Source organism: Pseudorasbora parva, chromosome 16, assembly GCF_024679245.1.
Source record: "Pseudorasbora parva isolate DD20220531a chromosome 16, ASM2467924v1, whole genome shotgun sequence".
NCBI lineage: Eukaryota > Metazoa > Chordata > Actinopteri > Cypriniformes > Gobionidae > Pseudorasbora > Pseudorasbora parva.
In genome coordinates this window covers 1,997,705-2,010,965 of record NC_090187.1, presented here as the reverse complement: position 1 = coordinate 2,010,965, position 13,261 = coordinate 1,997,705, and the positions used below count along the sequence as shown (strand labels likewise).

The 13,261-nt window shown below is 39.9% G+C and overlaps 1 protein-coding gene across 1 annotated transcript in view; it reads right to left on the bottom strand.

Annotated features, from left to right (window-relative positions):
* The window catches only part of abcc8b (ATP-binding cassette, sub-family C (CFTR/MRP), member 8b), a 55,974-nt gene that overhangs the window by 23,035 nt on the left and 19,678 nt on the right, over positions 1 to 13,261 (bottom strand). Inside the window, exons 18-33 of the mRNA XM_067419269.1 lie at positions 12,169 to 12,201; positions 12,037 to 12,069; positions 11,855 to 11,953; positions 10,445 to 10,529; positions 10,278 to 10,358; positions 10,065 to 10,202; positions 9,683 to 9,796; positions 7,948 to 8,032; positions 7,652 to 7,681; positions 5,527 to 5,771; positions 3,986 to 4,152; positions 2,036 to 2,105; positions 1,779 to 1,936; positions 961 to 1,053; positions 765 to 867; positions 532 to 645 (exon numbers count right to left, since the gene is read on the bottom strand). Coding sequence (XP_067275370.1) covers positions 532 to 645; positions 765 to 867; positions 961 to 1,053; positions 1,779 to 1,936; positions 2,036 to 2,105; positions 3,986 to 4,152; positions 5,527 to 5,771; positions 7,652 to 7,681; positions 7,948 to 8,032; positions 9,683 to 9,796; positions 10,065 to 10,202; positions 10,278 to 10,358; positions 10,445 to 10,529; positions 11,855 to 11,953; positions 12,037 to 12,069; positions 12,169 to 12,201 — 1,648 coding nt within the window. The remainder of the gene's footprint in view (positions 1 to 531; positions 646 to 764; positions 868 to 960; positions 1,054 to 1,778; positions 1,937 to 2,035; positions 2,106 to 3,985; positions 4,153 to 5,526; positions 5,772 to 7,651; positions 7,682 to 7,947; positions 8,033 to 9,682; positions 9,797 to 10,064; positions 10,203 to 10,277; positions 10,359 to 10,444; positions 10,530 to 11,854; positions 11,954 to 12,036; positions 12,070 to 12,168; positions 12,202 to 13,261) is intronic.

Here is a 13,261-nt window from a genome sequence, read left to right as displayed (position 1 = left end):
GGTCCGGCTCTAATCCGGCTCTAATCTGGCTCTGGTCCGGCTCTAATCTGGCTCTGGTCCGGCACTAATCTGGCTCTGGCCTGGCTATAATCTGGCTCTAATCCGGCTCTGGTCCGGCTCTAATCTGGCTCTAATCTGGCTCTGGTCCGGCTCTAATCTGGCTCTGGTCCGGCACTAATCTGGCTCTGGTCTGGCTATAATCTGGCTCTAATCCGGCTCTGGTCCGGCTCTAATCCAGCTCTGGTCCGGCTCTAATCTGGCTCTAATCTGGCTATAATCCGGCTATAATCCGGCTCTGGTCGGGCTCTAATCCGGCTTTGGTCCGGCTCTAATACGTCTTTGGTCCAGCTTTAATCTGGCTCTGGTCCGGCTCTAATCTGGCTCTGGTCCGGCTCTAATCCGGCTCTGATCTGGTTTTGGTCCAGCTCTAATCCGGCTTTGGTCCAGCTCTGATCCAGCTCTAATCTGGCTCTGGTCCAGCTCTAATCCGGCTCTAATCCGGCTGTGAGAACAGCCAGTCCTGAGGTTTACCATCAGAGCGTAGGTCAGCCCCAGACCCACCAGTCCTGCAGAGAGCTGGCGGTACAGCGCGTTCGAGATCGAAGCCACCGCCGCTATCAGCACCACAAACGCTCCCACGTACTCCTGCACACAGTCAACAGCAATACTGGAACAATCATGCCTATATAATATGCCGAAATTAATAATAGGCAAATATAAATATCCACATATTAGTGTATGTAATTTAAATCGATTTTCATTACCATGCGAACCTCCAGCCAGCGATTGGCCGCCGTCAGGAAGAGGGAGGAGATGTTATTAGCATCTGTGTGTTCCAGCAGCTTCTTCTTAAACTTCTGCTCATGCCTGAGACAAAGGACAGTCCAGTCAATGTCCAGTGGTCAGCACAATTAACAGCTGTCGTGTGTGTGTGTGTGTGTGTGTGTGTACGGTCAAGACCTGAAGGCTCTGATGGTGGTGAGCCCCTCCACGGTCTGAGAGTAATGGGACAGGAGCGGCATCTCAGTGCTGTCCTCCAGCTGCTGTAGGTCTCTACACACACACACACACACACACACACACACACACACACACACACACACACACACACACACACACACACACACACACACACACACACACACACACACACACACACACACACACACACACACACACAATACAGTTGTCTGGATTATTTAATTATACACATGAAATTTGTTTAACTATAACATTATTTTGTGAGAAATAATAGCAAATATAATACATAACAACATTAAATATATATATATATATATATATATATTAAATGTGATGTTATAAAATTAAATATGAAAATGTATGTATCATTAAAACTCTTTTTAAAGTAAATATTTACATTTTAGTTCATTAAAACATTTTTAATTTTTGGACATATAATACAAAAAACAACAACATTAATATATTATAAAAACATTTTAACTTTTTTATATTTTGTGGAATAGTAGGAAATATAATATAAAAAAAACTAAATTAAATATAAAAATGTAAAAACACATTATGACATTAATTAAGGACTTTTTTTTTACATTTAAATATCTAATCTAAAATGGGAAATATAATTACAAATAATTATAGCTAAAAAAAACCCTCAATGACACTATAGTTAACCCAAAACAGTTCTAGCAGATATTTTACTATTTTACTACTATATTACTTTTCACACCTCGATGGTGTGAAGCTTTAGGCATTATTTCTCTTGTGTGTATATTTGGACAGTGTTCTCCTCTGAGACTAACCTGGATGCCACTCTGAAATACTTCTGAATGAAGTAACAGGCGATGGCCAGCGGCAGCATAGCGATGAGGAAGACGGGCGTGACGTAAGAGATGACGCCCACCGCAGACACACACAGCAGAGTCGAGCGAATCAAACACTCCATCGTGACCGGGATATGCTAGAATTACACCAAAACATCAGACACCTCCATCCCATTCACACACTAACCAAACCAAACCAGATCAGACATACGTAATGTCTCTTTAACCGGCTGTACCTGATCGATTGTGTTGGTATCTGTCGAGAATCGGTTCAGGATGTTCCCCACTGGAGTTGTCTCGAACAGCCTGGGTTGTGAGGGACACAGAAGAGCATTTGGGTTTTGTAATGTGTTGTGTCAAGATCTGGGACCATTTTGGGGATTTCCACTTGGATTTGGCCTACCCAAATTGAAAAGCTTCCCACACTCTAAAAAATGCTGGGTTAAAGACAACTGAAGTTGGGTTGAAAATGGACAAACCCAGAAATTGGGTTGTTTAAATGGGTCCATTTAATAGGGTTCAAACAACCCAATTTCTGAGTTTGTCCATTTCCAACCCAACTCGGGTTGTTTTTAGCCCAGCATTTTAAGAGTGCATACACACATACAGTGGTCCAAGTTAAAAATGTTGGTGTCATTTTACAGGAAACCCTTTGAAGTTACATAAAACACTGCTAAAAGTGATAAACATGTAAGTATATGTTGTCTAAGATGTAACCCCCCCCCCCACACACACACAAGATTAAAAAAAAAGAAAAGCTTTTTTTAAAAAATATAAATTCAATTTTGAAAGTGTGTAACTCAGTGAGACAGTTTGGGCTGTTTCCACAAAATTTCAGAAAATGGTGGAAAAAATACGTTTGTCTGTGTCGTGTTGTATGCAAGATTTATTCAAAGGGTCTGAAGGGATGAGCAGTGTTTTATGTAATTTCAAAGGGTTTCCTGTAAAATGACACCAAAATTTTGAACTTAGACCACTATGGGCCCTATTTTAACGATCTGAAACGCAAGTGTCAAAGCGCGAAGCGCAAGTAACTTTGTGGGCGGGTCTCGGCGCTGTTGCTATTTTCCCGGCGGGATAAATGGCTCTTGCGCCCGGCACAAATCTAAAATGGGTTGGTCTGAAGTAGCTTCATTATTCATAGGTGTGGTTTGGGCGTAACGTGAATAAACCAATCAGAGCGGCATCCAACATTCCCTTTAAAAGCAGCTGCGCAAGTTCCATTATGGATCGCTATTATTACGGCGTATTTACCAGACGCACGCCAGGAGCGGTTCACAAGAGACTGATGTTCTTGTAAGAGCAGTGAAAGACAGAGGAGTTGTGTTGGATGGGGATGGGAGAAACACACCCAAAATAGCGTCGGTTAAACAGTTTTTCAGTTTTTCAGTCGATTTTTTTTCCTGGTTCTTGACGGACAAACCAATTTGTCAGATGTCCTTATATACAGATATGTCTCGCCACTATTGGGCAAACAGGTCTGATCCTTAATTACTACAATTAGCCTGAATAATTTGTAAGCTAGATTTATGCCTATTTTTTCACATCTTCGTGACACACCACAATGATTTCCGTCATCTCATGTGTACATATTTTTTTAGTTTAACAATTTATGATTTGCAAAAATAACTGTTGCATCTGTGTAGATTTCATGAGCAAAGTGTATGCGCGTTGTTCACGCTATACATTATGGTCAAGCGTGCGCCCTTAAAATAGCATAATGAACAACGCGCCACTGACTTTAGACTAGGTTTTTTCTGGTCAGTGGCGCAACTGTTTAATGGAACAGCAAAATAGCTCCAGGGATTGTTTGCGCCGGAACACGCCTCCTTTTTTGCGCTGAACCGCCCAGGGAGCGCAAGTTCATTCACTAGTTTAGCGACGTGCTTCTGTGGAGGGAAAAGCACGCTTTGCGCGGGTGCAAAATAGGAATGACACATGCGTCGGTGTACAAAGTCAATTGCGCTGAGTGCAAGATAGGACCCTGTATGTGTGAATGGGAAGCTTTTCAATTTGGGTAGGCCAAATCCAGGTGGAAATGGTACCAGCGTAATTTAGTGTAAATACATTACTTTGTGTAAAACAAATGCCAAATTGATGCATATCTCCAGAAAGTAGAGCCTCTAAGCTTACAAATGGTACCACATATGAGGTCAGAAAGTGGCTAAAGGCCTGAACTCACACACCTCATGGGTGCGAGGACTATGATTCGGAGGAGGCTGCAGTGAAGCTCGCGGGCCACCCGTAGACCCGTCCATTCGACCGCCAGAGACGTGACGAGGCACAGCACGATCCCCAGAGCGCACAACACACAAAACACCTGCAGGTACGAGGTGTGACTGAACCCACAGTCCTGACAGAATCACAGGAAACAAGATCAGACTCCAACACTTCCTTAAATTTCACAACTGAGGAACCGTTCAAAATGTTGGGATTGGTAAGAATTCGTAATGTGTTACTGAAAGAAGTCTTTTCTGCTCTGCAAGGCTGCATTTACAGTATTTGATAAGAATAATTACAAATTGTAAAATATAGTTGCAATGTTTTCTATAGAAAAAGGCATATTTTAGGGTGCTTTCACACTTGGTTTTGATTGCCTGGATCGAACCTGAGTTCGATTGTGGGCGGGGCTGAGTTCGGCTGGCATCCAGGCTAACCCCATGTGACCTTCCATATGTATCAGTTGGAAAGTGCACACTTTCCCAGTGTTATTTAATAATTTTACTGCATGGGTCAAGCAGAACAGCAATAATCGACCTTCTCTGCGTAAGCCCTGTCCTATCTTCCGCACCAGCAGGAGTGGGGGAATCAGGTGGCTTAATCAGGGCGCTGGAAGGAACAGCAATAGTGACACTTTGGTAGGGATCCCATTACGGCATTTATCAGACATAATGTTGAACGTGACTGACTAAAAGGGAACATCTTGGTTACATATGTAACAATCACAGATGTTATGCCCCACCACTACAATCCTTGTGCCACTGCTGAATGGCCCAGTCACTGACTTGCCTGTATGCGAACTGGGTAACATCATGACTAATTGAATATGATGAGAAAAACCAGGTATGATTGAGCATTCTTTACTTTTTGGGTCGCATCTTGTGACATCACATCGTGTTTAGATGCTTTTGGTTTATGTTGTGTTCATATTTCATTCAGAGTTTGTTTTCAGGAGTTTCGATTCACTTGTTTGGTGGGGCCAGGGATCAGATGGCAGCATTCTAACTTATTCAAATGGACTACACTAACAGAGCAATCTGTTGAACTCATTCTTAATTTATTTTGAAAACGAAAGTCTTACAGACCCAAAGTTTTGAACGGTAGTGTATGTCTTTGACATTTAAATCATATTGCATTGTTTCCCGAGAATTACCCGGTTATAAAAACAGTTTCTATGAAAATATGAACAAACTTTTACCAAAGGAAAACAATAGTCATTCACAAGGGACATAAGAACTGTGTTTGTAGTGGGCACACAGTCTACTGGGACGGTAAGCGAGACTCAAACAGCTGCGCTCAGACCCTTGGGGCTAAAGGGATGTTACTGCAGTGCGCGCGTGTGTGTGTGTTTGTGTGTGTGTCTGTGTGTGTGTGTGTGTGTGTGTGTCTGTCAGACACTCTCTGTGGATTCACACTTAAAAAGTATCAAAGAATTTAACACTTAAAGTTGCTGTTGCCGTCACTAGCAGTTTCAAACGTCACTCGTGTCGGCGTCCAGTTATTTCACCTCTGTGACGGTGCAGTTCCTCTCAGCACTTTCCACCTGCGCTGCAATGACGCGTGATGTCCAGTGAGCAAGCCAAAAGTCTATGGCGACCATCAGAGAGTGTTTGGTAAGCTGAGAGAGGATGAGCAGAGGAAGTAATAACAGGCCTGCAGCTCTCAGGTACGTTGCAAACGAGCTCCAGGGAATGGTGGTCCTGTGACGCAGCTCCGCCCTGAGGCTGTCCTCATCTGTGCTGGTTGAGCTGTCTGCAAACACAACACAACACCATTCAATCTCTTTCTGAGAAAGGTCAAGCAGAGTTCATTCCACAGATCCCACTCAGATAAGCTGGAATGAATTTGGTGAAGTGAGTAATTTCTGAATTGCATATGTATATATATATCAGGGTAAATACACAATATTGCCAAAAGTTTGCCTTTACATGCACATGAACTTTAATGCCATCCCATTGTTAATCCGTAGGGTTTAATCTGGAGTCGGCCCATCCTCTCTAACAGCTCCAGCTCTTCTGGGAAGGCTTTCCTCAAGGTTTAGGAGTGTGTTTATGGGGATTTTTGCCCATTCTTCTAGAAGCTCATTTGTGAGGTCAGGCACTGATGTTGGACGAGAAGGCCTGGCTCTCAGTCTCCGCTCTAATTCATCCCAAAGCTGTTCTATCGGGTTGAGCTCAGGACTCTGTGCAGGCCATTCAAGTTCCTCCACACCAAACTCCTCATCCATGTCTTTATGGAGCGACGCTTTGTGCACTGGAGCGCAGTCATGCTGGGACAGGAAGGGGCCGTCCACAAACTGATCCCACAAAGTTGGGAGCATGAAATTGTCCAAAATGTCTTGGTATGCTGAAGCATTAAGAGTTCCTTTCACTGGAACTAAGGGCTAAGCCCAACCCCTGATAAACAACCCCACCACATAATCCCCCCTCCACCAAATGTTACACTTGGCACAATGCAATCAGGCAAGTCCTGTTCTCCTGGCAACCACCAGACTCGTCCATGGGATTGTCAGACTGAAGCGTGATTGGTCACTCAGAGAACACGTCTCACTAGTCCAGTGGACTTTACGTGGCCTATCACTTTGTGGCTGAGTTGCTGTTGTTCCCAATCGCTTTCACTTTGTTATAATCCCACTAACATTTGAGCGTGGAATATTTAGTAGTGAGGAAATGTCAGGAATGGACTTATTGCACAGGTGTCAGCCTATCACGGCCCCACGCTTGAGTTCACTGAGCTCCTGAGAGCGACCCATTCTTTCACTAATGTGTGTAGAAGCGTCTGCAGGCCGAGAGCTGGAGTTATACACCTGTGGCCATGGAAGTTATTGGATAACCTGCATTCAATGATTTGGAGGGGTGTCCCAATACTTTTGGCAATACAGTGTATGTATATGTCAGGGTGTTTGCCATTAATGAAAACTAAAATTCTGATGTCTTGAAAACTTGCTTGAAAACAGTAATTATTTGTGCAAATCAAATTCCTAGTGGCACAGAAATAACTCAATTCACCTTTTAGAGTTAAAACTTCTGCGATAAGCAATGATCAGAGATAAATCCTGTTAGTCCAAACTGGAAGCAATGATTCCATTTAAATGGAGTAATATCCTCAAAAGCTTGTTTGAATAAACATGCAGAATAATTGCAGTTGTGAACTCATGCATGGCAGAGGAAGGAGGGAGAAGGTGCAACTATTTCTCCAAACGTCTCATGCATTTCATGCCTCGAAGACTCAAACAGGATTGTGCAGCACAATGAAGCATGTTATCATGACCATGAAAATAATGCAGGATGGGTCTACGTTCAGGATTTTAATGAGTTATCACTAATGCGATTACAGTAGCATATCCTTGGATTTCTCGTGGATATAAAGCACTTTGAATTACTTACCACCTACATTCTGAATACCTCATTTTATAATTAAAGCTCAGAGGAGCGTAGTAAGAGCTTTGTGTATTGTATGGTATTGTTGTCGATGCATTACATAACTCTACGAACAGCACTCAGATTGAGAGGAACGCTCTTTGCATTATAATGGCTTTACTGGTAAACGCCAGTGTTTTTAACATCCTCAGGCTGCATGCTATTCATCAGTTTGAGAATAAGCTCAAAGGATTCATGCCATTGAGTCCAGACCTTTTATTTCACTAACAGTGGCATCAGCAGCTGGGTCAATCCCATGAGTCCACCATAGACATGAAGACAAGAACATCAGAGTCACATTGCAGCACTGAAGACAAACGCTCAGATGATACAATGACAGATGCAATGCGGCATACGAGGCGAAATATCACAACAGAATAATGACCTGTCATTTCTAACATTTCTACACCTAAACATACATTTATAATAGAGTTAGAATATAGGTTTTACTCTGATGTACTTATGATAATAACAGCATAATCTTGTTGTCAGTGAGTTTAATGTTTTACCTTCGTCCTCGTCCTCAGTGGCCAGAGTGTCTCTAGAGTACATGGCCCGTCTGAAACTCTTCCTCTTCAGCTCTGTACTGTTCTCCTGTGGAAAATAACACAGTAATGCTGCATTGGTCCATTATTATCCAACACAGAACATCAAAAATGATTAATTAGTTAATATTATATATATATATATATATATATATATATATATATATATATATATATATATATATATATATATATATATATATATATATTTTTTTTTTTTTTTTTTTTTTTTTAGAAAAAACACATCAAATCAAATGTTATCTTCCGTCCCGTGTTACTTTTGGCCCCGTTCACACCGCAAGTCTTAATGCTCAATTCTGATTTTTGCTCAGATTAGATTTTTTGTTTGGCTGTTCACTAGCCTAGAAATCTAGACGCACCCTAGCGGCAGCAAATCTAATCTGCCGCGAGTGTCGTCTAGCAACTCTCAATACCCTTCTGAGCTGTAAACGCCTAACTCTTGCCAGGCCAATCACGTTGTGTATAGAGTCGGTGGGCGGGGCCATAATGACGACGGCCGAGTTGCGTTTGCTGCTTCTAGTAAACACAGAAACTGGCGAACGGCGGTCTTTCGAATCAGCTTTGACCGCGACTCTGGAAGACTTGGAGTTAAGCTTTTCTCTGAGAAAAGAACAAAGAACGGCACTGAAGTCATTCTTAAGAAGGGAAGATGTGTTCGGGGTTTGCCGACCGGATACGGCGAATGTTTAATCAGTCAGCGAGCTCTGCTTCACCTTCGTTGCTCTGGTTGGTTGTAGCGCTATCCTATCACGTGCAGAGGGAGTTTGAAAGACAGACGTTTATCCGCCCCTCGGATTGAGCCGTCAATGGTGAGTTTTCAGACCAAACATCTTGATGTGGGTCTGGCTTGTCAGGCTAGCTGTTGACACTACCTTTTAAAATGTGGCCTATATCTGATTCCAGTCTGAACTCTTTGAGGTTTCAAACTAACCCGCATGTGCAAAAGAACAACATCAGTGACATCAGACGCAGCTGTGCACTAAAGTTCAGGAGGTTATAGAGGAAGTAAGCATTTTCACTTTTATTTAAAAACGTTTGTGTGGAAGCCATAACATTAATGAGCAGGTGCTGAAGAGGAGAAGAACGAAAAGAAAGAGAGCAAAATTGGTTATTTTGGCCTTTTGTCACCTTCCTTTAGCACTGAAGCCACGTTTTTCTGTGTCCCCGTTCTTCCATTTCGTGTGCTTTTTTTTTTTTTTTTTTTTAACGGAGCGGTTACGGTAGGATCGTTCTAGTTTAGCTTGAATTGAAGTATCTCCCCATATAATCAGGTCTAACACCTCACTCTCCCTCCACTGACGCGCTCCATTGCCGTTCTCCATCTAGTCAAGTTTTTAATGTTATTGTCTGTGTCTGTTGTGTCTAGAGCTAACTCGCCGGTGCATAATTGTGACAAATGTCGACATAGATTGACGTAAAAGTCGCATCAAATCCACCTTTGTTTTAGATTCACGTCTATCATTAGTTTCTATAGACACTGATTATCATCACAGCTGTTTGTCATCCTCTCATTATCACTGTATTTAAGTTTCTCTCTTTCACTCTTCACCTGTTGTGTGATTAGTGCACGCTGTTACGCCTGATTTCCTTCTTGTTTATTAAATTTAATGATTATTATTATTATTATTATAACATTTATTTTAGAAGAGCATATCCATTATGTTTTTTTTTTTTTTACTTTGTTCTGTCTGTTCATTAGGGTTCTCCACTGTTCAAACAGTTCCGGCTCGGCACACTGGATGTCCTTTAAGGTCCCTTGTGTCTGCACCGTCCCGTCCCGCATGGCGATAATCTGTAGGATCAATGTAGTGGCACATTTTACAAAGCTGGGCAACACATATCAACACAAAGTCAAGTTAACACATACGGTATACTTCAATGCTCTTCTAATTGCTTCGAAAATATAATTTCTCCTCTTATATTCAATAGTTAGACCCATTCAGGCCAACTTATGGAATGACAGCCAACGTCATAGACATATATATATATATATATATATATATATATATATATATATATATATATATATATAAACAACACAGTGGTAAAAACCTCCTCACCCAGTCTGCATGAGGTAAATACTGCAGTTTGTGAGTGACCAAGACAACGGTCCTATTTTCCTGTCGGAGGAACTTGAGAATCCCTTCATGCATGAGATGATCACTGAGGTGAATGTCGAGAGCTGAAAAAGGGTCGTCCTGAAAGGGAAGATGGTGGTGTGTATTTTAGCACAAACACTACCTGTGCTGAATGTAATACTTAGCTGTACTCACCAGGAAAACCACATTGGTCTGCTGATAAAGGGCTCGAGCCACGCTGATCCGCTGACGCTGGCCTCCGGAGAGAATGATGCCCTGGACCAGGGGAATGCAGACGAGTTCAGACACATATAACAGAAGAGAGCTGAATATGTGTTGGGCTTAGCTTGAGTTAGACGTACCCTCTCTCCAATCACTGTCTGGTCTCCTTGGGGAAGTGTGTCAATGTCTGGCTGAAGCTGACAGACCTCGATCACCTCCTTATACCTGAGGAACAACAGCAAGATCACGATGGAGAAGCCTGACATTTCAATAACTATTAGAACCGTAACCAGATTTATTGATCATAACATGTCCTGTTAAAAAATAATAATAATAATAATAATAATAATAATAATATATAAATATATATATATATATATATATATATATATATATATATATATATATATATATATATATAGTTTTTCTACTTCAAGATTTCAAGTTTCATTAAATGTGTTACTTGTTGTTTCTTGACATTTTTTGTAAAATTTAATTGCAATTTACAAGTAAATGAAGGAAATAGGGGAAAAAAAAATTCAGTGATAAATATACACTGTATGAAAATGTCTTTCTTTTCCATGTATTTTTAGGTTTTAGTGATATATATATATATATATATATATATATATATATATATATATATATATATATATATATATATATATATATATATATATATATATATATATATATAATTACTAATATTACTAAAACCTAAAAATAAAATAAATAAATAAATAAATATATAATTACTTGAAATAAAATAAATATTAACTGAAATAAAATTTAATTTAAGAAACCTTTAACTAATTTTTTTTTTTTTGTTGTTGTTGTCAAGGTGAAATTTGTTGCTTTGATTTAAGTTCAAGTTCAACTAAATAAAACTATATAGACAAAAAAAGTAAATGATTAAATGACCAAAATGATAAAAACTTTAAAATGAAAACCGAAAATATAACAATAAAATTTGAATATTTACATTTATGTATTTGGCAGCCGCTTTTATCCAAAGTGACTTACATTGCATTCAATCTATACATTTTGGACATTTTGTCAGTTCTTGCAGGAATCGAACCATTACCTTGACGTTGCTCGCGCCTCACTCTTACTGCTTGAGGTACAGGAAAGTACATTTAAATAGTATATTAATTAGACTAAAAATAGCACTTGCCAAATCCTGAACTGACCAGCGTGGAGCGTTAGTAAACGGAGAACTGTAAGCGAAAGCTCCTGCACGGCTACTCTTACATAACGTACAACCTCGTGGACAAGCTCTAATGATTGCTTCCCCCTGACAGCACTGCCTTTCGGGAATCCCATTGAAATCCCACTGATTTTTCCCGGTTGTTTCTTTGTAAGACGGATAAAAAACATTTTACTTTGGCCTCTGGCCTGAGTGTAAAACCAGCAGCAGTGGTTTTGTGTTTGTGCAGTTTGCATCCGCACGCATCTCGCACATGACTGAAGCGGCAGGAGTCCGGGATGTGATGGGATACTTTAGGGAAAATCACAGGGCTGTGCGGGATCTGTGTGGATCTGGGATATACCTCTTCTCATTGGGCGCCATGTCAAACAAGATGTTCTCCTCAACGGTGGCGTTTAAGAGCCAAGGCCTCTGGGAAGCGTAGGCTACCGACCCTCTCTTCCTGAAAAACACAAGCACAGCCTGAAAACACGGAAAAACACGCAGGATCAGGACACAATGCAATTAAAATAATTATTTAATTACGGGATCGAATGTCTTCCACTCATGTAATGCGTTCTGTAAGAAAAAAGAGAAATAATATTAATACATCTAATTAATAATTGAAAGAAAAAGACATTGTATACATTAATAAACCAAATCAATAATATACTATACCTCACATTTTCTTCTGGATCAGTCTTGGGTAAACTGTGAGCAATGAAGCAGTATTAATATGATTGTAATCCAATATAAAAAATAAAAAAAGGAAAAAAGGAAACGTAAAATGATATATATATATATATATATATATATATATATATATATATATATATATATATATATATATATATATATATATATATATATATATATATATATATATATATATATATATATATATATATATATATATATATATATATTATATATATATATATATATATATATATATATATATATATATATATATTTTTTTTTTTTTTTTTTTTCACATTGAAAACACATTTTTCAATCTACACATTGTTCGCTATGTTAATTAATGTAGTTAACTAATGAAAGTGTTACTTATTTTATTAATTTTTATTTAAGTTGTATTTTTTTTACAATAAGCTTCCATTAGTTTTAATGCATTAACTGATACTACTGACTAACAATGAGCGATACATTCATTACAGTAGTTTATTAATCTTTGTTCACAGTAATTAATAAAAATACAGCTGTTTATTGTTAGTTCATGTCAGCCTTTATCGAAGCATTAAAGCAAACACACACCAGAGAAAAAGATAAAGAAGAATATAACAGCGCGTTCAAATGTAATACTACATTCTCATAGGCCCTGTCCCAAATGACACCCTAAACCCGCGCGGTCTTCCTCTGAGTCCGCAATATCACGACGTAACGCCGCTTTGGCTGCCGGGTAGAAATCCTTTGCGTAGCTCGCAAACTTGCGTCTCAGCTGAAGTGCGCATCGAGGGCGCATAGCAGCCGCAAAGGGGACGCTCACGAGCACCCGTCTTTAAACTTCGCATGGGACACCCTACGGGACACGCACAAGACCGAAGTGCACATGAAGTGTGCCATTTGGGACTGGGCCATTATAGCTCTCATTAGGGATGTCCAGATCCGATCACGTGAATTCAGACTCGATCGGAATTGGACGTTACCTCCCGATCAGGACTCGGATATATATGTATATTCTCATTATTGTTTTAACACATCATTAGTTATGCGGTGGCACAGAGTTAGACCCTTTTAACTCCACACAGTC